This window comes from Thunnus albacares, chromosome 4 (assembly GCF_914725855.1).
Source record: "Thunnus albacares chromosome 4, fThuAlb1.1, whole genome shotgun sequence".
Classification (NCBI taxonomy): domain Eukaryota; kingdom Metazoa; phylum Chordata; class Actinopteri; order Scombriformes; family Scombridae; genus Thunnus; species Thunnus albacares.
The window spans coordinates 5,366,277-5,388,100 of NC_058109.1; the positions used below are offsets into that span (position 1 = coordinate 5,366,277).

The following is a 21,824-nucleotide window of genomic DNA, read 5'->3' on the forward strand; positions in this document are numbered from 1 at the left end:
GATAAGCGATGTGCATGTGTGGGCGCGTGGAGTTCAGAAGGTGATTTAACTGACTCTTCCTCCTCTGGTTGTAATCAGTGATTTTCCCATCAATGATATGATGAGAGGAGTCTTTTACCACTTCTACTCAACAGTGTTTCTCAGATAAGTATATTTTTTTTTTACTAGGAGACAAGAGTGTTGTCATGTTTTAAAAAAGATGTGGGCTTTCACCTCCAGAAATAGTAAAGTAAATCAGTTCAGTCACAACTGTTGGATTATAATCAGCTTGAATAGCTTTGTTGTGAAAATATGTGCATTAAAAAAATATGAGGGGTCGTTGTTTTCCGAAGGCACTGAAATAATTTGATCATCATGTCAAAACAATATGCCTGGAAATGAGCCAAAAGAGACTCTCCTCTTTCTAACAAACTGAGCAACACATTAGCACCAGGGAATACAGCAAGCCTGCAAAATGATGCCATATAAGCCTTATGACTGTTAGCATATCCTTTAATCTTTTTTGGGTTTTTCATTTGAGCCATTTCTTCTCAGATCTTTGGATGGAGTTTGGGGACTTGGCATGATTCCTTTAGGCAGATCTGAACATTGTAGTTGAACATGGGTGTGGACTAAAACAACCATATCGAGACCCATTGAGGTCTGTTTCCAAGCGCACTGAAAGTGGTTCATGTGAGGTGGGAACGTGATCCGACCTCTATCCAACCAAACTGCTAGGTATACTAGCAGTATAACTAGCAGTACTCAGTCACTAGCATTGAGCTGGAGAGAGAATAGAGATCCAACCTGGACTAGTGCAACTAATTACATTGCCTTCTTGATACTTGGGCAGATAGGACCTTCTTCAGGATCTACTTCCTGTTTTTATGTTCTTGCTGCCATCCCAGACACAACTAACCAATGAGCACGTCGCTTTTAGTGATGCATTTTGGTTCACTTGGAGTTTTTCCTAAGTGAAAACAGTTTAACACCTTATCCACTGATTCAGATCAGAGCAAACAAACTATAGGTTTGTCGTCCATGTCTCATCATTACCTGCAACTGTGGTTCCCAGATTTACTTCAACTACTGTAGGACTTTCTGACCTCAGACCCTGGTCATTTCAATATAATTAAACTTAAGTTGCATCAGTTGAAAACAAACTTCTACATTTGTGATTCTCAGCATTACTCTTGACTAGAGTAATGCTGAGAATATAAAATCACAAAAAAAGGGAGAGAAGTCTGAGCAAATATATCATTATCTGTTGGAAATCATATTCTGCTGTTTGCTCTAGAGACTTTTTGTAGAGGAGACTGTTAATTTACATAAGCATGTAACCTGCAACTAGTACGGTTAAACCCATTTGTGACGATGCATAATCAATGCACTTTTGATTGGCAGCTATTTGTAACCGTTTTGATTAATTATACTCTCTTATTTTCTTGAGGGGATGAGTTTATAAATATTCTTCACTTGTAGTTATTTTTGTGGAAATCGTTGCTTCTAAAATAACAAGCGAACATACAAACAAAGATGTAGATAATGTATTAAGAAAAAAATCAATGTACATATCAAAGGGAATAAACGAGTACTGGTCTCTTAAAACAATTCTGAAACCGTAGAAGCCAGACGGCTCTAATCTGCCTGCCAGTAGTCAAAGAGAAGAGGATTATACACCTAGACACATGAACACACACACACACACACACACACACACACACACACACACACACACACACACACACACACACACACAAAGACAGGGGTAATAGTCAGAGAGGATTATCCATCCAGACCCGTACCCTCTGTAGGGGTGGGGGTCCTAGACACACACACACACACACACACACACACATACACACAAAGTCACTCACACACGCAGGATTATCCTCTGCACTCTAATCTCTCAGGCACTACTTCCTGCCCTGCAGCCAATCAGGGCTCCTCTGCCATCTCTCTAGCCAATCACATATCCCCTGAGAACCCCGGAGGCCAAAAACTACAAACCAGCTGTTTGCTTAGTTTTTTTTTTGAAGGAGGGAGGCATAACTGCACATCCCTTGATGTCTTTTCCTGTCAAATGCTCATTTTCATTTTCTAATATTTTCCCTTTTCATTTCTCTCTTATTACCTCAGTGCTGACGCCAGGTCTCCCTCCGCTGTGGTTATTTGTTTGTTTCTTTTCTTTATCGCCCCAATTGTACAACCAGTTATGCCTCTGTTGAGTTTATTTTTAATATTCTTTAATATATTTCCACTTCACTGAGTGAGTGTAGTGGGATGAGGGCAACATTTAATTTCAATAAATAAAAAATAAAAAAAAAAAGAAAAGGAAGAGAATGTCCTTTGCAGCTCTTCTGACCTTCTATTTTTTTTAATACCACCACAGAAATATTGTGAGGGTGCTGTGATTCTAGCTTTTGACCTATCGCTATTGGTTACAGTCTGGTTACAACAGGAAGAATTTAAGCCTTTCCTAACCTTAGCTCTAGATGAAAAACAGTATGATACCTGAATGTAAAATACATGTTAATAGTCCAGTAAGATTATTTATCTCAATAATAAAATGAGCACTATTGTTGTGGTGTTAGAAGGTGAGTGAACTAAATTTGCTTTCAGTAAAAAAATATTTAATTAATGAGCATTTTCACTCACCATTTTTAAAGAAATACCAGGTTTTAAATGCAACATTTCAGATTTTTGACGTCTATTGGCCTGATGTGTGTGTTTCTGTTGTGCACTGAGGGTCCTTTCTATATTTCTATATATTATATGTGTTTATTATTGTTTTCTTTACATGTATGTTGGCACATACAGCATTTACCATGACATGATATTGTCAACTAGCATATGAACACTGTGGCTTTAATTTTTTCCTTATTTTTATTTCCTGTTACATACAGAACAAATAATTTGGTTTAAAAGAATAAAAAAAGGAACAAAAGTTAATGAAACTCTCAATGAAAACTAAAACAGACAAAAAAAAGCTGAACAAACACTCAGGATTGTGTCTATTTTTCATGGCTGTAACTTGCTGATACATTGACAATCACATGGCCGTAACATGCAAAAATAATCACCGCTGATCTGTGGTGACTAATGAGTGAGAGCAGAGGGAGATGTGTAGTCTACATTAGCATCTAGAGGGAGAGTGCCCTTCCTGTCACTCGTCTTGGCAAGAAGTTGCCGTGCGGCTGTCAAACGAGTGTCAATCGGATGCGAATTCAGGCCGTTTTCTGTCAAACTGTCACCGACGGCTGATTTTCTAGAGTGATTTTTCTAGAGTTCACCTTTTCCTGGGTGAACGGAGTTTCTTTCTCACCAGAAAGTCTTTGATACTTTTATAGCAGGGAGGTTGGTATTGATTTTGATGTGAACTTTGCTTGCAATGGGCTGCTGTAGTAGACAAATGCAGGAGCACTTTTCCAAAATACTTCTTCTTCGCTGTCATTCGTTGAACTTTATATTCCCATCGCTCTTCCCTTCCCTGCCTCTGGACCGCCGATTGAACAGCCTGATAAAGCGATCGAGGCCTTTGTCAGAGATTAACAGCTCAGCTATTTATGAAGCTAGAGTATTATTGCTATACCGCTCATCTCTGCGTTTCTCTCTTTTGTTTTTCCCCATCTCTCTCTCTTGTGTATATTTATCTCATTGAGAACAATTGTGCTGCCTGGAAATTTTTTTTTTTTATCAGGCTATATTTAGTCCTCATCTCGCTCTGTCCCTCTCTGTTTTTCTTTCTCTCGCTTCTGTTTGTTTATCAAGAGTCGATGAGAACAATGGATACAGCAAGGCTAGGAAATATTATGTGTTGCTATTTCTTTCTCTGGTTAATGTATCTACTTGTGAACAATAGAAAAACGGGACGAGGAAAACACCAAAGATCCGATTCCCATTTGTGTTTTTGTGTATGTATGCATAAGTATTCATGTGTGCATTTGCATACATGTTGGCATTTATTCCATTTACATACATATTTGGGTTGGTATGTCTGTGTGTGTGTGTGTGTGTGTGTGTGTGTGTGTATGAGTGTGCACATCTTGGTATTAGCACATGTGTGTTTTTGTCTTTCTATTCGTAGTGACCCAGAATGTTTTGACATTTTAAAGTTGGGAAGCAGGAGAACAGTCCGTCCCAAATGAAAACTTCTAAAAACAGAAATGCTGGAATTGAAAAGAATAGGTGCCGACTAAGTTACAGGGCAAGGCAGGAAGTGTCAGAGTACACGGTGAGTTTTTTTTATCCAGGCTTTATTCTCTACTGCAACTATGAGAAAGTTACAAAACGTCTTCCTGTCCTGAATTCATCTTAGGAAGCTCATTTTTTTTTCTCACTAAGTTGGAAGGCAGGATTGCAAATGTCAAGGTGCAAAGAGATGAGAAGGATTATGTGTTATGCATATCGGGGCCTTGACACAGTTAGTAGAGAGAGTTTAAAGGCAGGACAGGAGATGGCGCTATTATTTATCTTGTATGTTGGGAACTTTAGAAAATATATTGTGTTATTTTTTATGCTTTAGAGGGCAGAGCAGGTGGTATAAAACATTATGAAATATAACACTGGGGTGTTTTTGGAGACAGTGTCTAATGAGCAGGACAGGAAGTGTCAAAACAGAGAGAGTATAGTAGATTTGTGATGGCAGGGGTTTTCCTCTGATTCTGTTTGTTATTTTAAATATCTTATACCACAACCTGTTACGATATTAGCATTAACAACTAGCACAAATGGATCCACTTTCAAACTTGTCATACAGATATTGACAATGACATCATTGCCAAGGCGATTTTCTTAGGGTTGGTTATTGATTTATTTTAGGGGTTAGAGATAATACCAGTAAACACATTTAGATAAAATTGTTTTAATTATCATATTTTAAGAAGAAAGCCTAAACGCAGAACCATACAAGATTTATAACTATTATAAAAATGCACAGGGAAGGGCTTCATACGCCAGATTAAGTAAAGAATAGCATTTCCACTTCAAACAAAGGATTTTGAGTATTCAACAGAGCGAAGGAAACAAAGGTTACATGAGACTGAAAGCAAAACAGAAGAAGTTTAGTCAAAGGGCAAGAAAAAGCAAACGTGCAGCACATAAAGTTTCAGAGTTAGGAACAATTATCGATGTGCCTAATAGCAGTGTACTGTAGATGAAATACATAATGTTCTATAGCTCCAGCCCCTGGGCATCGGTCTGTATAAATACATAGTGATAATAAAGACTGGAGGGAAGTCTGCCAGTTTACCAACGTTCAGCCCCAGTGTCACTGTTAAAAGGGACAGCAGAAAGTTAGACACTAACTCAACCCAACTTTATCTATTTATACTGCTGTAATTTGCTTCGGATCAGAGCGTCTACTAAATGCTTGAATAATAGAGAGGTAGTAAACAATTCCAAGGTCCACTCAAGTGAATGAAAGAGAAATAAAACACAAACATCTCACATAGTTCCTACTTAATTCGACACCATTGAGATAGTTAGGAACGAAGCCGCCACATATTTTCTAATAAAATGAACGAGAGCACAGGGAATAAAAAAATGGTAAATGACGAACGTGAATTAAAATAGCGTTTCTACAGCAACGATTCCACAACGACGCCTCGTAACGTTGTTTATTTCCATAAAACTTGGCTAGAGCTCCGAATGCTGCAGCCCCGCAGGGCACACACACACACACACACACACACACACACACACACACACACAGCTGCTGATGTGTTTGATGAAGAGGACTGCTGGGTAAAAACTACGGCTTCTAATACTCACCAGCATCAATCTCCTGCATGGACAAATATGTGTTGTGATCACACGGGGTGAGACCACACTAAGAGATGCACCAACACCTGCAGAGACACACTGTATTCTCTTATTTTAATTTAAACTAACTGTGTTACTGGTTAATTAATCATTTACTAATGCAGCATAGATGAGTAATAAGGCAAGAACAGAGCAGAGAAGAACTTACTTTTTACTGTTTCATCTTTCAGTGTGTTAATTGTGTTAATAAGTTGTTAATTAACTGAAAGGAAGCACCGTGCTGGAGGAGAATTACCACCGACCGGAGAGATTTTTTACAACCATCCAAAAGTTGTCCTTACTAATGGCTTACAACCGATCTATAAAGCAGCGGTAAATGATCTGTGAAGTATTTATAAAGCACTTAGTCACAACAAAACCTAAAGGATACCTTACTAAAAAAGTGGTACCCTGGCATTAATTGTCTTCCCTCTCTCTCCATCACTGAACCATCTATCCTTTGGTCTTTCTCCCTCTCTTTTCCTCTTCCTCTAATCCTTTTCTCCCTTTTCTGTATCTATCCGTATGTTTACTTCCTCTGTCTTACTTACTAATTCAATCACACACACTCTTTCACACACACATACCTTCCCCTCCGGTGAGTTATCCCCCACAGACGTACACTCTATTACCCAAGATGCACTGCCCCTGCTGCGCGCCTGCCTTTTCATTGGCCAATAAAACAACCTGAACTTTATGGCTCTACCGATTCCAAGTACATCAACTAGGAGAGGGAATGGTCGAGTAGATCAACCGTGGAGAGAGAGATAGAAAGAGAGAGAGAGAGAAAGAAACGGAGGGAAGATTGAGAGAATAGTGGAGAAAGAGGAAGAGGAAGAAGGGAAGAAGAAAGAAAATACTCAACAGTCAACATGGAAAGAGAGAGAAGAGAGAAAGAGCGAGTAGGTGAGATGAGGGGGAAAAAGGCAGCGAGACAGACAGAGAGAGAGAATAAAGCCCATAAAAATATAGAGAGCCATTCATGACTTATAAAATAACAGCCATTGATGTGCAAACCAAAACTGCAGCGTAGATGAAATAGGTGATATTTTATTGTTCCAGCCCCTAAGTCCCAGTCTGTATAAATAGCTATTGATTTAACATGTTTTATTCAGCCAGCCAGGCGAACTTTCAGGCCTGGGAGACGCCAGCTGCTCGTAGAAGGCGAGACTGCTGCTCTGTCAAGGGCTTTCTGTTGCATTTTGGAGCATTTTCATCTATTGGCTAAAGGTTTCTCCCCAAGTTCCTTAATCTGAGAGGCGTTTAGTTGTCTGTCTGCGTTGTAGCCGGGGGAGTTAAGTGCTTAGAAAACAGAGAGAAAAAACTTGTCTTATTTTCTCGGTGCAAACGTACAAACTGTCATTATCAAGCTAAATTATATCAGGTGTTACTTTACATTCATTCACAGATGTTTTATGCCCAAAGCAACTTACATTTTCCCCCTTACTTAGAGGTTGGGAGTGATTTTGAGGTTCATGTTCATGTCTTTCTATCTCTCCCATGTTTTTGTTTTCTTTATTTTACCTATTTCTTGTCTTCTACCATCAACCTCTCTTTCTTTGTCTCAAACACGTAAAAGCCACAGTGACACATTCACACATCAGCGCTCCGGCCCGCAGGCTCAGTTGAAGTGAGGCACACAGCTGTCAGTGCTTTTGATTCGAATCCGCAAATGGAGCGACGAGGGCCACCGCGACGTCCATGAGCGTGAAGTGCCGAGATCCTCCTCCCACCACCTCGACCCGAAATCTAACACACTTACACACTCACACACACACACACACACATCACCTCCAGCCTCCGAGCAACCCGTTTTACACAAACATCTTGTTATCACGCTCTCTGTTTGCTCTCTCGCTTCCTCTCTCTCTCTCTCTTACGCTTTCTTGTTCAGTGTCTCAGCCTCGGTTTGGCTCCGGCTCTTTATTCTTTTTTCACTCCTCTGTCTCTATTTTTCTCTTCCACTTCTTTTTTTTTTTCCGTCTCCCCCTCCCCATTACAATTCATTTTATTATCCAATGTGCTTTGTCACAATGGTTTTCATATAATGAGACTAAATATGAGCTTCTCTCAGTGTAAGATGAAAAACACTCAACATCTCAATTTCAGTTTTCAATTCTGTGTTCTTTACTGGCATGCCAATTGAGAACAATATTACCAAATAGTAAGACATTTAAAGATAATTAGTTTGTACATTAAGTTAAATCTCTCTCTGGAATCTCTCTGATATTCTTATATACTCACTTCAGCTCTTTTACACTCTGTGTTTATTGCAGAAAGCAAAAAAAAAAGCAAAAGAAATCACTTAAATCGATAAATTTATTGGAAAAAACACACATAATTTGTTTCCATTGTTAAAAACAGACTTTATGATATATCTGACATGGTCATATTCACCTTTACTGTCCGTTTTATATATGTAAGTCTCCGGTGTCTGAGTCTAGGTTCAGTTGTCCTACTTTTAAACCATAACTTAACCAACTCTGGTTTTAAACCCAAACCCTTGTCTGTCAGGTTTTGAAGTCCGTCTGGGAAATAGACTGATTTGAGTCTTCTTGCTATTTGATGTCCGAATCATCGGGTGAAGCTATGAGGCGTTAAGGACCTTCAAGTCAGATATAAGGAGTACTGAGGATGAAGAGAGAGATATATCAAGTATCAAGCACGGTTTGAAGCTCGGTGTCTCATTCATTCTTGTTCTCAATCTCAGTCAGCCTTTCTTTAAAGATTTATTTTGACCCTTTAGTGGATTTGCCTGAGCAGAGTGTAACAGGAAAGATGGATATATGGGAAAGAGGGACAACATGTAACAAAGCTCCTCAGCCAAATTCAGCTTGGAGACATGTTTACTGTACCTGGTATCGAGACAGATCTCTGTATTATTTGTTTTCACTTTCATTCTGCATTATATCTATTAGGGGTGTGCTCGAATACAAATACGTTATTCGGCAAAGCACAAATAGTGTTTTTTTTTTTTTGTTTTATACAAATTATTTGTTTTCAGGAAGAAAAAAAATCATGTTAAATACCAGCGCACAGGTCGATTACATCACTATCTGCTCCACTGTTACATCTATCAGCAGATCTCAACAAGGGGAGTCACATCCACCTGCTACATGACGCACATTTCCTAATTTGGACATCAGTCCCGGAGTTGGGGGTGTTCCCCAGAGATAAAGCTGAACTACTGACACGAATGAAGTGCTCCCTAGGGAACACTTATTGTGACACTTTAATTTTCTAAAATTAAAAGCGTAATAAAAATAAAAAACAGGATTTTTAAGCCTCTTTCCACTTTTATTCGAATACAAATACAAATACAAATAATTTTGCTGCCTCAACAAATACAGATACAAATACAAATACTTGGTCCTCTGCATATCTAATATCTATATGTACACTCATACTCAGTCTGTTGAATGTAAACAAGAAGAAGTTTGTGTTTTACCCCATTTGTCTGTTGATAGCGAGATATCCCAGAAGATAGACGGGGGCACTCTCTTTCTGAGTATTTGTTGATTTCGGTGGGGATCTGAATCTAGATTTATTAGACCTCCATTTCTGCTGGTGGGAAAGTTTCCTAGTTGTCAGTCAGTTTTGTCAAGAAGTTAAACCTAGAAAACAAACCAAAAGGAGTCATGAACCGTTCCAGAGGCTGTAGCTTTGCGAGTCGGAGAAGAACTTTGCATCGGTTGAGGTTTTTTTGCTCCACCGAGCGCCTCCTGGTTCACTCACATTGTCTGTCTTCATATCTGTCTCTTTTGTTCGTTCTCTACCTCTCGCAATTGTTCTCACCTTGCCTCCGCACTTTATGTATCTATTTTTTTCTGACTTTGAGGCTGAAAGACAAACTGAAATGCCCTCAGAGGTCCTGACACACACACACACACACACACACACACATGCACACATACACAGGGAAGTGCTGAAGTGTGTTTGGGGGTTGAATTGCTATTAACGTGTTTTTTCCCACCAGTCAATACTCTTTTGTACTGACTGTCATTCACAATGACAGCTGTCCCCCAGTGTTCTCGCTCTCTCTCTCTCTGTATGTGTGTGTGTGAGAGAGAGAGAGATATTTTGTGTGAGAGAAATATATGTTTCTGTGAAGGGGGACCACGGCAAATTATCCCCAGCTCCCGTTTGGCAGCTTTCATAAAAGATAATTGCTGATGACCAAAGATGAGTGTGTGTATGTGTGTGTGTTTGTGTGTGAGAGTGACTTTTTGTGAATTCATGTGTGCAGTCATTGACAGTTGTGGAGTGTGGAAATTCGCCAGTAGCAACATTACGACATACAGTACATTGACATTTCTTTTAACGGAAAAACTATTGAAGTGCTTCTGTCTGTCTAGTGGCCATGAGTCAATTTAGTCAATCTGTTCCAGCCTCAAAGTGGAGATCATGTGGAGATACACAGACCTGTGGTAAAGAGCCAACATCACTTCAAATCTAAAATTGATTTGTATGACGTTTAACAGACAATTTAGTAACACGTGGTGGCTTTATTGGATTTGCTCTAATGTGACAGTTTGGTGTTTGTTTTGGACTGTTTACCCTAATAAATAAAAAAAAACCTATATATTTAAAACTGAAAATTGGCGTAACATCACACAGCTTAAATATTATTCAGTTTAACAAGGAAGATACTTGAGGTGAACAATAAATTAGACTTTAATCAGTAGAATATTATGTTTGAATATCAGAAATCCAGTTTAATTTTGAGTGTTTTACCTCAGAACTGCAAGCTAGCTTTACCTACATATTTTTATATAAACAACGGATAAAACTATTGTGTAACATATACTGATAAAAAGGCAAAAAGATATAAAACATCTTGAGCAGAAATTAATGAAACAAAACTGTGCTAATCAATATTTTTCAGATGAACAACAGATTAAATGGTTGTGTAACATTAAAGCAGTCATCGTAGTGATGAACCCACAGAAAATGATCATGACTCTGCAGTTTTCTTAATCACTACATAGCGTTTTAGCATCTTTCAGCCTACAGATTGTTATTTTTGTTCACCGTCATCTCAGTTGAGCCTTTAGCAGTTAAAGAGTCGGATGTTTTCTTCAGGAGTTGGTCCAAAAAATGCTAAAAAGGAGAATGATAATTGGACATTTGTCCACATAAAGAAGACTCCAGATGAATTTTAACGTTGTTCCATGTCTGCTTATTTTGTAAAAAGGCAGCCATTTGTAATGTGAAATAATTAGCCACAACTTTAAACAACAAAACGACAAAAAATCAGTTATTGCTGATGCTATAAGCTAATGAGTCCATCAGGAGGCTCTAAATTACACTAAACTTTGCTGGTCTCCAATATAAATAAACAAACAAACTCCTGAATCCTAATTAAATTACAGTACTTTCAAATATATATATGCTAAGCTATGATAACCTCAGATACAGTATGCTACGTTAAGCTAACCTTAGCCAAAGTAAACTAAATGTGTTGAACTGTATGTCTCCTGTCTGCCTCCAGATCACCTACAAGGCCCTGAGCTCGTTAGACCCCAGCGCTGATTTGACAACCCAGAGGGGAAGGGTGTTCAAGCTGAGGAATGAGACCCATCACCTGTTCGTCGGTCTCTACCCGGGGACCACCTACTTCTTCACCCTCAAAGCCTCCACGAACAAGGGCTTCGGCCCGCCCGTCACCACCCGCATCACCACCAAGATAGCAGGTAAAGGACGTTTTAGGTCTTTGAAGCGCTAATAGTTTTGAGTTGCTGTTGTTTGGTTGTTTGCATCATTACATTAAAAATGTGTTTGTTCATGTGACATTTGTTTGATCTTTCATAATCACACAGATATTGTGACACACTCATGTTTATTTTTACAATAACAGGAGGTAAAGAAAGCTTGTTTGTGGGCCAGATGGTGGGTTGTCATGTCAGTCAGTTTCTCTGTGAATGTGCCAGTCACTGTTTTTGTTTGTGTCTTTGTTTGTTTGTCAGAGTGACCGTTTTCATATCTCTCTGACTTTTTCTTTCCATTTGTAACCGTCTGTTTACGTCACCCGCCTCGGCCCATAGAAAATGTCAACGGCACCGCAAAAAAAAAAAAAGGAAAACAATCAACTTTCGAAGCAAGAACTGTGAAATGTCCTCTGATGTTAATGCATTTCTTTATTCTGGAACAAGAGGACTTCTCTATTCTTTTTTCCAACTGTTTTGTGAATGGTGTTCTTTGTTGTTTAAATGACAGAATGACTGATTCGAAAGAAAAAAAAAACCCTTTCTCTTTTCCCTTTTTGTATGTCTCTCTTTGCCCTTTATCTTTCTGACTTACCCTGTCTGTCTCTCTTCAGCTTTAGGTAATTCTCCCTCTTGTCTCTCCATCGCTTTCCATTTTTCCGCTTTCCTCGTCTCCTTCGGTGTCTCGATCGTTTTCTCCCTCTCTTTAATCTTCTGTCTCTATTCCTACCTTTTCTTTTTCTTTTTTCCTTTTGTTTTTATCTTACTCTAATAATTACTTCCCAAACGGAAGTCTGATTGTCTTTCTGTCCTTCACAGGATGTTATTATTTTTATTGCCTCTTCATTAAGATAGTCGTAACCTTTAGCAATGTTTGTTATTAGTATATTTGTGGAGACACTCACTGTAGCTTTAAGCCAAAAGCTGCCACAGATGTAAGTCTCACAATCCCATCTTTACACTAAACCACTGTTGTTCTATCACTGAGAGGAGCATTTTGTGGAAAAAACAAATGAACAAAACGATGCAGAATAGTTTCAGGATAAATGTGGTTTATTGCATTAAAGCACAGACATACATTACATGCAGGATAAATGCAACTACAACTATGCTTTGTACTGTTTATAGAACTGTTTATCAGACATAACTTTTTACATCAAATGCTTACAGTGGCAGGGAAATTCTGAATTTTATTGAGGAGTTGCAAATTCTAGGAGGCTTACGATCATGTAGAGCAGCGAAGGCAATGATGCACGAGGTGAACAGCTGCCAACGTTTCTTGTAGAGGTGACAAACTTTATTACCAGAACAACATTCATCTGCTCAGCTCGACCTCACATAAAATAACTGACTCCTTGTATCATCCTGAGAGATTTATTTCAACATATGGTGTTAGAAAGTAACTTCTCAAGTCACTTTTTTTGTAATTAGATTTCTTCAATCTTAATTTCAGTTGTAGGATCTGTAAATTAAATGATTACTTCTGGTAATAAAGGTAATTCGCACATGAGGTATTCAGGTTGTCAACATTTATTGACCTGAAAAGAAACAAACATTGCTCTTAGGGTGATATATCTCCACAATTTCCTTCTAAATCTATGTATTGATGCCTTTTTAGTATTAAAAGTCAGAAATCCCGGTCCCTAGATGATTTGAAGAGAGCTTTCTCGCTTTTATGTTAATTAATCTTATTACGTAATTGATCAGTGTAACTTGACTTAATCCACACGTGATATGAAGCAGAGAGAATCTTTTTTTGTAGCTTTTATGTACTCACGTACGGCCAGCTCTTTTCCTTTGCTACCATCTTTTAATATTCATGCAGTCATACACGTTCAGTCCTGGAAGCAGCAAGTGGCCACTTGTTACAAGATGTCATGAGGTTTATGGTAAATGTGGCATAAAATCACTTTATTTTAATTATAGATAAAAATGCTACACATATCACATATCACATTTAACCTCCTGGATGATGTTAGTTTTAAATCTGACAAGGTTTCCAAAAGTTCAGTTTATGAATTAAACCCAAATATGGGAAGTATTCATCCCTCCTGCCCCCCGACTACACAACTGAATCCTGAACTCAACCTACCGGCGGTGTTGAGTGCTGATCGAACCGCAGAAGACTGCAGTCTAAATGTGTCATCAGCGTGTTATCGGTGTCGTCCTATCTGTCAACACCTACAGGGGTTTTAACATGACCTTTTCCACTGAGCCCCCATTCCTCCATCATCCTTTCAAATCTTAACAACATGTTGCTAAGAAGGGAAAAAAAAAAAAAAAAAAATCCACAGATAACAAAGATGTCTTCCTTCCAAATATCACGCCATCCCCAATCTTCATTATCTCATTCAGGGACCAAAGGATGAAGAGATATAAATTAAATGATGCAGACAGATAGAGATGGATGGACACGGGAGGAGGGGTTGGACTCGGTGTTAATAACCTAAATGCCACATCAATGAGGGGAAAAAAAACGTTGATGTCTTACTCAGATAGGCGTTGATGCTGCACCTCCGATATGAGGTCATGACAGATGTGAAATTAAAAACCCCCAATGAAATGAAACGTCTGAGAAGCCTTTCCGAGTGACGCATACATCCGTCTTTTTGTTGCTCTTAATAGCACCTGATGAGATTACTGTTGTCAAGATATGATACGACAATGTTAAAATAAAATTAAAAGATCTGAGCCCCAACAGATTTGTTTGCAAATCTTTAAATAATATATGAACTTCTGCTGATATATATTTTTACAGTGTATTACCTCATGAGTTTGTTATTTTCTTTTATATCAACTCAAAATAATGAAATATGGTCTGACAGCCTTGAAATATGCATTTCCACAGTAAACCAACCTGAAAGAATACGTAAACCTCATTTGTTGTATCATGATTTGTTTATCGATTTAAGAAAACTTGCATATTTTACTTATTAAAACCCATCTTTCATTGTGTCTCTGCTCTACTACACAATTTAGAAAGGTACTAGTTGGGTTGATGAAATTTGGGAGGAAGGGGTGGGCTGATTATACTGCAGCTACAGTAAATATAGCTCTAAAAGTTATGCTAGGCTATTAAATGCCGCTTCCAAAGCTGGAAGTGCCATCCTTCAGTAAAAGGCATCCTGGTTTCAAATGTCAATTTCTGCATTGTTTTTTTGTTTTTTTTCCCATCAGCTCCCATGATGCCAGAGTACGAGTCTGAGGCTCCACTAAACGAGACAGAGACTACCATCACCATCCTGCTGAAACCTGCCCAATCACGTGGAGCACCTATCAGGTAATTTCACCTCTGTATCTCATCTTCTGTCTCTTATGTTCTCCTACAATCTTGTTTTTTCTCCCAGCATCTCTTTTACTTTCCTTCCATCGTCTTAGCTTCCCTTCCTCTCCCGCCCTTTTCTCATCTCTCTTCTCCTGCCTCTTTCCCCCTCTTTCCGACCACTTTTCCTTCTCGTCTTCCTCAAGGGTCTCTTTAAAGCCATTAAAGTCACTCACACATAAAGTCCAATTTGTATGCAGGGGAACTCGGAGAACGGGACCCTTTATAAATTTGACAGTGAAACGTCTCGTCATCAATCACATCGGTCCTGGTAGCTTTTTAGCCGCTGCCATATGGGAATTCAACCTCAAGCAGGCATGACAAGCCTAAATGTTTGATGGTAATTTGACGATTTGAGACTTGCTGCTTTAGTTGAAGCTCCCTGCCGACGGCTTGTTGAATTAAAGGGATAAAAAGGAAGTTTTTTGGGGTGTTTTTTCATGTAATACACAAACAAACATGCAATCATGGTCACAAAAACATATATGTGACATACTATAGCACACACAAAAACAAGACAACAGATAAACAGCATCCCTTGCAGTTCATAAATCAACTCTAGAAACTCTTCATTCAGTCAGTCAACAATAGGGGTGTGCCCGAATACAAATACGTTATTCGGCAAAGCACAAATATTGTTTTTTTTACAAATATTTGTTTCATACAAATATTTTTAAAATCATTTGCTTTTGGGTAGAAAAAAACAAAACATGTCAAATACCAGCGAGCAGGTCAGTTATAGTCGCTCTGAGGGGAGTCACATCCACCTGCTACATGACGCATATTTCTTAATTTGGACATCACTTTAATTTTCATCTTTAATTTTCTAAAATTAAAAGCGTAATAAAAACAAAAAACAGGATTTTTAAGTGCACTTTTATTTGAATACAAATACAAATAATTTTGCTGCCTCAACAAATACAGATACAAATACAAATACTGAGCCCTCTGCACAACCCTAGTCAACAAATAGCCACCTAATATGTTTTGCAAAGTTGCATTAGTGCTAATATTGCTAATATCATGCTGTGAGCTTATAACGTTTTGAAAGATGATATAGTGACAACTCATCCTGAAGTAGTTTTAGTAAAGAGCAGCAGGTTGCATTTCTAGCATTTCTTTCTTCATACAGTAGTGAGTACATTTTTCTTCAAAAATGTAGAAATACTATGAACACATTCATGTTCTATTCTGACATCTTTTTTTCATTCTGACACAGAGTTAATTTATTCCTTTTCCTCCTCACTCCTTTTTTCAGCCAGCATGTTTTTTAATTAAAAGTTCACTTTGAACATGTGATCTCATCCATTTAATTGGTGTAGAGGAGAACATTATTCTCCGTGCCTTTAGGGAAATACAGCCTCGACAAGGGTGCGTGGAGAATATATATCACTTCAATTTGGACTTGGGGAAATGGATTTGTGGAATGTGAGCGTGGGTCAGTGGTTTAGTGTTAATTTTGTAAATCCCATACCATATCTCACCATTTATCACCCACACATGGCAAATATATCTCGTGTTGAATTAGGCTGCACTCCAATCGCTAACATCTTTGTGTTTATCAGCCCGAGATAAGCCCCTTAAAGTGTTTGCTTATGTGTTTTGTGCAAGTATTACATGTTTTAAGTGCCAACAGATGCACGAAGAGTAGCAGGGAAAAAGCCATCTGTTGCTTAATGTGCACAATAATGTTTTTGCAAGAATTGTGGTGAGTTTTTTTTTTTTCTTCTTTTATTCGCATAGAGGTCCTTGTTTCTCGAGCTCAGGAGCTTAGATGAGGCATGTTTACTGAAATAGCTGCACTAAGAGGAGCAGCTGTTGTGGTTGAGACACAATAATGTATACAGCATACGCACGCTCAGACACACACATCACATCCTCGGATGTATACGCATTCACACGAGTGCACAAGGAAGGCAGCTGCAAAAGCTAAAAGTGGATTTCAATTCACACGCATTTGTGAGTGCAGATAATCATCACAAACTCATAAACATCCATGATGAAAATATGTTGTCCTATAAAAATACTCACATTCCAGATGTACGTCAGTATCCTCTACTCCTACACTTAGTTAGAACTCAAACCTCAAACCAAATCTAAACTGTGAAGTAGTACTAATGAGCGAAAGTGTCCTCGTTCTCTAAAAACGCCCTCACTTTTCACACGTTTTACAAATGATGTCACTTCTCAAAAATATCCACATTGTTTACAGATGTCCTCACGAGCCAAAAATATGTCCTTACTTGTCAGACTCTTTTCAATTTCCAAAATGTTCTCATTGTCAAGGTCTAAAACTCAAATTGTTACTCACAAAGAGAGAAGAACAAGAACACACACACACACACACACACACATATGAATATGGAGAGAGAGAGAGCGAGAGACTCATCTTTGGTCATCAGCAATTATCTTTTATGAAAGCTGCCAAACGGGAGCTGGGGATAATTGGCCACGGCCCCCTTCACAGAAACATACATTTCCCTAATTGCGTATAATTGTGAAGTGAGTTCTTGGCGTGGAGGACGGAGGTAATTGCAGAGGGCCGCTGCGTTTGTCCTGACCACTAAAGAAGCCCTCAGCCATTCATGAAGCCTCTCAGAGTGGAATGGAAACACACACGCACACACACACACACACACATGCAAGAGCCGACACACACATGAAAAGATAGACCTTTTAAGTATATAAACACTCCTCCACGCACCTGTTGGCACACACACACACACACACACACATGCACGGGCACACCTGCTAAAGTACGTGCAGGACAAGCACACTTGCTAGAGTGCGCACACACAAGGTTGGTAGAGACACATCTGGACTGATGAATGTGTATGAGAGCACACATGTATACAAAAGGAAGACCTCACAGCTCTCTCTCTCAAACACACACACACACACACATATATATATATATATATATATATATATTTTACTTTTAATTCATACTTTGCTGCTGAGTCAGCACCATAAATGATCTGCCAGCTACTTTGTTAGAAATTTTGCTGAAGTTTGCTTCCAAAGTATATCCACCATTTGGAAAAAAAGTGACCCTTGGAACAAATTATACTCCTTTTTACAGGATAGTGAGCATTTTCCTGAAGATTCTATACAGATCTCTACTGGTAATGCTTTTTGTGCCAGAATAGATATCAGGCACTCTTGAAATTAAAAGTTTTTAATAGCAGGTGCTCCGTAGTGATTGAATAGTGGGGATAAGTGTTATTGTCAGATTCAAAAAGATAATTGTTTTAGCTGAATTAGGTTAGATATAATGCAAAAAAATGAATGTGTTTTAACATTTCAATTCACAATGTAGGGATAAAAAACCATAGACTGTATAAAAATATGGACGTAGTTACCATGACGTCACCCGTTGGTTTCTGAAGAGCGGTTTTGAAGCTCAAAGCGAGCCGCTCCGGCTGTCACTATCTTGGCAGTGTAACTCCCAGCCAATCAAAAATGGGCAAAGAGGCGGGCTGAATGGCTGAAACAAGCCACCTAGGAGCTGGCGGACCTGTCACTCAAAGCAGCCATGTCTTTCATTATGCATAACTTTACGGCTTAATAAAATTTAAACGGGCGAGTTATAAAAAAATTCACCCCCGGTACAGTTGTCATGAAAGAGGAAATTAGCTATAGAGACCAAAACTATTTCTGCTGTAAAGTTGGGCATTTTAACATGGGGTTCTATGGGGATTACTCGCTTTTGGAGCCTCAAGTGGCCATTCAAGGAACTGCACTTCCGCATTGGCTTCATTTTACAGCCCCGGAGGTTGCTGCTTGGATAAAACAAAGAAAAAACTGAAACCCTGTAGATTTCTGCTGTTTGACCAAATACATTTTTAATGTCTGGTACAAGCATGAATTTGGCAAAAAATCTTCCACATCTAAATAGAAACCACGCTCTTACAGAAAAACTGTCACCCAAATAGCAGAAAACAAACTGCTTTATCCAGTCAAAGCTGGACCAACAGCACATTTTCTAATTTTTCTCCTTTTCTTTTGTCAGATTGGTATAAAGTTTCACTCAAGCAGCACACAACAGCATATTTTCAAAAAAAAAAGCCATTAAAAGAGGCATTAATGTAGCTTCATTTGCGTTTTCAGCTCCTACCAGCTGGTTGTGAAGGAGGAGCGCAAGTCCAAGACCCGCCGTGCAGCCTCCGAGGCCCCCGAGTGTTTCTCCGCCCCCGTCAGCTTCCGCAACGCCTCCGTCTTGGACTCGCCCTACTACATCGCTGCTGAACTGCCGCCGTCCAGCCTCACAGTCGTGCAACCGTTCACAGTCGGAGACAACAAGAGCTACGGCGGTTTCTGGAATCCTCCGTTGTCACCGGCCAAGAGTTACAGCATCTACTACCAGGCCATGAGCAGAGCCAATGGGGTGAGTCTCGATACTGTTTAAGTGACACACAAGGATGTAATACAAGGTGCAAAAAAACACAAAAGTGATGACTATAACAATGAAGGGTGTTTTCATGGGTACCAAAAGGGACTGATTGGAAATTTTCAAAGGCTGATATTTTAATGTTTGATCCCTTTCATGTCAGAAAAAGTGGAAATTTGCTCAAATGTGTAGAATTTGAACATTTCTGACTTTTGTCGTAGTATCAAAACAGACGCTGTGGCAGATTTACCAGGACTGTCTCTCCATCTATTTTATAAACAAAATTCATTGGAATTGGAATAATTGGAAAATTGCTAAAATCACATTAAAACTGGTCTTCAGAAGGGTCTTTTCTCCTCGGCTGGATGTGAAAACTTAAAACAACATTTTAAACTGATAGAAGAAACTAAAAGAATACAAAAAGAAAACAATAGTTTGCTTTCTTGGAACCATTCATCAACTAGTTGCATGAAAGGATAGAGTGGCCATTGTCCCTGCAAACTTTAAAGCCTTGTATGTGTTAAAAGGCAAGTCATCACAGGGTGGAAAACTGCTGCACACCTCCCTAAGTTGAAACTCTCGAGTACTTTTGGCCACACCAAGGTGAGGTGATCTTTTTTATTGTGGCAGTAGCTGTTTGAATTACCCTCTTAAGGAGCTGGCAATGCCAGCAAAGTCAATTTTATGTCACCTCTTATCAGAAAAAAAAAAGAAAAGACAAGAAGAAAACTCCCTCTAGTAATCTTCACTCCCAGAATTCATCTGTCTGTTTGCATCCCCTTTTTGTCTGGCAATTATACCCTCTGCAAATACAACAACACCTCGCCCACCTCCCCCCGCCTCCACCCTTCTCATAACTCATTCACAACTTGAACTTGGCTTTTGAATTTCCATAATACTTTGAATTCCTGTGAGAGTTGCTTTAATTTACCACTGCCGTAACCACAGTAACTTAGTTGGCAAGCAGGGGCTGGCCCAGCTGGCTGACGTCATGATGTAATATCCTCCTCTTCCTCCTGATTTCCCACAATGCACTACCTCGGAGGTAGACTATGTGTGAGTGGGCGTGAGTGGGGGGTGGGGTGGTGGTGGGGATTCTTGCATGATTGAACAAGTGTGCAGATGAGTATGCATTTAAAAGTGTGGGTGCTTGTGTGAGTGTGCTCTGTATATGTGCAGAGCTTAAATCCAGTCATATCAGAATTCCTTATTTGATTGGATCTCAGTCAATCCAATCAGTGTGAGGTTTGTTTGGGTCATGGATTGGAGCATTGTGGGGGTGGTGGGCTGGTTTGTGGAGGAAAAGTAAATAGAAAAAGCCTGTGCAACCATTGTAACCCAGATGATTTGATAAGTAAGTCAAGCATAAAAAATGGACCCGCATTCAAAACTCATGATTTTCTGCTGATAAAAGCAGTTTTTTTTTTTGCATCCATCCAAATGAGAAACTGTTCTCTGATTTTTTTTTTTTCTAACGACCCAGCTATTGCAAGTGGCAGAATGGTCATTTTTGTCTTTGAGAGACATTTGCACAAGATTTGGAATGACAACAGAGGGCTTTGTCTCCTGAACGTAAACAATAAAACAATGAATGCAAGTTTTTTCCCATTATTCATCTCATTATTTAACATATTTTAGATTTAACCCAGACTCTGACTGTATGACTAAATAATCTCAAACTCAAAGGTCCACTTTTTTTGCTTTATTTGGCATATTCACTAGTATCTCATGGTGTTCATGGTGGAACTGCAGGTGTCATTGTTAGATTGATTTTTATGTCTTGGCACTATAATTTGTTTCCGAGCGAGCCCTAACACTTTAATGATCACATAGGTTGTTTGTCCGCCTCCTCGATAGTCAACATTTGGTTTAGGCAACTAAAACTACTTGGTTAAGGTTGGGGAAAGCTCATTGTCAAGGTTTGAAGACACCAGTATTGACTGACTGAATGAGATGGGACGTGAGCTATGGTCTCTGGTGTTAAAGTTAAAACCTTTGTACACCAAACCCCCCAAAGAGGATTTGCCATAATCAGGGCTGCAACTAATGATTATTTTCATTACTGATTAATCTGACACTTATTTTCCCGATTAGTCAATAAAATGTTAAAAACTTGTGCAAAAAATGGCATTCACGACATCTCGGAGGCCACGGTGGTGTCTTCTAATTGCTTGTTTTGACTGATTAACAGTCTAAAATGTTAAAATATTCAATTAACTGTCATATATGAAAAGGAAAAACAGTGAATCTGCACAATTGAAGATGGAACCATCAAATGTGGCATATTTGCTAATTCATTTTCCGATGTTTGACTAATTGTTGCAGTTCTAGCTGTACTGTACCAACATTATGCTATCTCTGCATTGTCTTGTGAGAGAGTCCATTAAAATATTAAAATGATGACAAGAGACCATCACTAAATTCTTTAAAAAAACAACCAATGCTGTCATCGGACGGTCGTCTTGATCCTCCGAGCTGCACATTTACTTGTTCGCTTCACAAGGAAGTCAATAAACTGCGGCGGGTCACGGTCAGATACACAACAGCCGCCCTAGAGCTGGTAGACTCTTAGTGCCTTCATGAAGGATTTGTCACCAGGCTCAGTGTTTTTATGACAACAGCTTGA

The 21,824-nt window shown here is 39.0% G+C and overlaps 1 protein-coding gene across 1 annotated transcript in view; it reads left to right on the forward strand.

The window, feature by feature from the left end:
* ptprt (protein tyrosine phosphatase receptor type T) overlaps positions 1 to 21,824 on the forward strand; it is a 280,227-nt gene that overhangs the window by 119,075 nt on the left and 139,328 nt on the right. Inside the window, exons 12-14 of the mRNA XM_044348580.1 lie at positions 11,273 to 11,474; positions 14,664 to 14,766; positions 18,919 to 19,195. Of these exons, the coding sequence (XP_044204515.1) occupies positions 11,273 to 11,474; positions 14,664 to 14,766; positions 18,919 to 19,195 (582 nt within the window). The remainder of the gene's footprint in view (positions 1 to 11,272; positions 11,475 to 14,663; positions 14,767 to 18,918; positions 19,196 to 21,824) is intronic.